The sequence below is a fragment of the Ambystoma mexicanum genome, chromosome 12 (assembly GCF_040938575.1).
Source record: "Ambystoma mexicanum isolate Mex_15411 chromosome 12, UKY_AmexF1_1, whole genome shotgun sequence".
In the NCBI taxonomy this organism is placed as follows: domain Eukaryota; kingdom Metazoa; phylum Chordata; class Amphibia; order Caudata; family Ambystomatidae; genus Ambystoma; species Ambystoma mexicanum.
In genome coordinates, this window is record NC_090936.1 from 527293405 (window position 1) to 527296333 (window position 2929).

General features: G+C 42.9%; 1 protein-coding gene across 1 annotated transcript; it reads left to right on the forward strand.

Annotated features, from left to right (window-relative positions):
* The first annotated feature begins 760 nt into the window (after window positions 1–760).
* LOC138512986 (olfactory receptor 5I1-like) lies at window positions 761–1681 on the forward strand. The gene has a single exon (XM_069627702.1). It carries the CDS (start codon window positions 761–763, stop codon window positions 1679–1681), a length of 921 nt encoding a protein of 306 aa, XP_069483803.1.
* The last annotated feature ends 1248 nt before the right edge of the window (window positions 1682–2929 follow it).

The following is a 2929-nucleotide window of genomic DNA, read 5'->3' on the forward strand; positions in this document are numbered from 1 at the left end:
ATTTCAACCAAGGCCTTTCCCATACCCTTGGTGGTTTATTAGTCCAAATTAATCTGGTAGTTTATTGTGTTATGCTGTCTGTCATGTGTACTGAACACTAGTATCATTAATTGGGCCAGGCCAGAGAGACTGTGCACAGTGACTAAATATGAAAGCTATTAGAACAGTTTGGCTAGCAGTCTGAGCCAGACTCTATTTGGGATGTGCCTGCACTGATTTACATAAGAATTATCCCTTTTTGTAAAGGTTCATTCAACTCTAAAATCAACTAATTGCTTCCTCGAGTTATCCCGTGCTCTTTAGAAGTTTGTGTGAGCATTTCTGTCCGAACAGTCCATTAATCTCAGCGTTCGCCTGAGAATACCCGCTAACACTAATACACCTGAGAGACAGGAATTGAAATGTTTGCAACCCAACCTTTAGCAGAAACAGAAGATGAAATGACTGTAAAGCTATCAACCCCAACCAGGGCCAGTTCCACTCTACGGAGATTGCCACTACAGTATATGGCTGCTAAACCTACAAAACACAGTGAAGTTGCTGCAAGATGATATATAGAATCCTTACAACAATAAAACAATGCAACAAAAATGAGTCAGGTCTAGGACTTCTCAAGTGAGACAATGCACACACAAGATTGACAGACAGTGCTGCGTCCTAAACACATGCAATCACATGCATTATTGTTCCTGTATACAATTAACAATGTATTGCACCATGTTCAGTATTTTCTGTCTTTCTTTCCCCAACCAAATAATAGATGGAATTTGGAAACCTGACGACCATAACTGAGTTTCTTTTATTGGGATTCACCAATCGACGTGAGTTTCAGATTTTACTTTTCTTGCTGTTCTTCTTACTCTATCTTTCCACCCTGCTCGGTAATCTCGGGATTATCTTCCTGGTCCATACAGACGGCCATCTCCATACACCCATGTACTACTTGCTCAGCAACTTGTCTTTCCTGGACCTCTGCTACTCCTCCTCTGTGACACCCAAGACAATGTCTAACTTGCTGGCAGAAAGGAAGACAATCTCGTTCCTGGGCTGTGCCATGCAGCTGTTCTCATTTGCCGTCTTCTGCACAACAGAAGTCTACATTCTAGCAGTCATGGCCTTTGACCGCTACATTGCAATCTGCCTCCCGCTCCTCTACCCCACCATCATGAAGAAGAGTTTTTGCATTCAGTTGGTTATATGCTCATATCTTGTGAGTTTCTTGCAGTCTCTCATAGTTACCATGTGCATATTTCAATTGGAGTTTTGTCGCTCTAATTTCATCAATCATTTCTTTTGTGATGTTCCACCTTTGCTCAACTTATCTTGCTCGGACGCCACCTTCATCGAGATCCTGATATACACACTAGGAGGATTCGCAGAAGGGACCTCGCTTTTCGTCATAACCATCTCCTACGTCTGCATCCTCTCCGCCATCTTGAAGATTCCCACCTTAGAGGGTCGGCAGAAGACTTTCTCCACTTGTGCCTCTCACTTCACGGTTGTCACCCTCTTCTATGGAACTGTGATCTTCGTTTATTTTCGACCTTCCAGCTACTCCCAGGCACAGGAGAGAGCGGTCTCTGTTATTTACACTATGGTAATACCCATGTTGAACCCATTGATCTACAGTCTGAGAAACAAGGATGTCAAGCAGGCGCTGCGAAAAGCAGTTCAGCAGTGAATGGTTTAACTCGTGCTTATCCCAGTGAATGTTTTTAATGTGGGTTTGAAACGTCCATTCTCTTTGTATAACCAGTTGAAGCACCCAGCACACTAAATAGTATCAAATCACTGCTAATGCTTTGCTTTAATATATGACATGTGTTTAGATGGTCAGCAGAAGATGAATGGCTTTTGGCATAGAATTTCTAGGCATTGTATACCTTAAGCAATGTCTATATCCGCTCAACCTGTTACTTGCATTCCTCCAATACTGAACTTCTGGGAGCCATGGGGCCTCATTCCGAGTAGGGCACAAAGGGATACCGGCACCGTTAAGGACATCGGTGCCGGTAAACCCTTTGCGCCCTACGAGATCCCTTTGCGGCCCCGTCCTTAACGCCTGCGTTATGGGCGGGATCCGCAAAGGGACTTCAGAGCTAATAACGGTACCGTAATTTACGGTACCGTTATTAGCACCCTCCCCATTCCCATTGAGCCCTACGGGGTTCAAATGGGAATGGGGATTGACATTTTCAATGGGGACTTACCGGTCCGCAAAGGTCGGACTAGACCGGTAAGTCCCCATTGAACGAGGGCGGACACGGTACCGATAATGGTGCTAGTCATGGCGCTAATAGCTAATAGCGCCATGACTAGCACCAACCTCGGAATGAGGCCCATGGTCTTTAATTTACTTATTCTATTAGTTGCACCAGTTTCTCACTTTGAGCTATAACTGCGGTACATCATTTACTATAAACATTTTGCTTGGTCATTGGTGATGTTGCAGATGAAACTGTACCCCATGGAACCCTATACATTTAGGGTTACATTCCAATGTCTGCATACCTAATTAGTTCCATATTTCAATACCATTGGAGGCAATGGATTCTTTGAAAACATGTTGGCTCTGTGAATGATTGTTTTATGCCTACTTTACAATTACACATGTTCTTATACTAGCACAAGTGATTGTAACCTAGTAATGTATTGTGCATCTGTCCAGATTGCTTGAGATGGCAGAGGGAAACGTGCTCATCTCTTAAGTGAGATATGGTTTATGAGGCTGATTCATATGAGAACATGTAGGTTTCTCTGCTCCTATCAGTTTGCTTTTGTGACATTATGCCTCAGCTACTCGTAAATTGTTGGAATAATACTTGAACTTCCAATTTCACGTATAACCTGGGCTTGTTAACCTGAAATCAACCCAGGTTCTTTAAATATTCACAATGTGAAAAAATACACATATCTAATTTTCAATGGA

What these genes read in the sequence shown, in the direction of transcription:
- LOC138512986 (XM_069627702.1), top strand. Translation starts at nt 761, where the DNA reads ATGGAATTTGGAAACCTGACGACCATAACTGAGTTTCTTTTATTGGGA.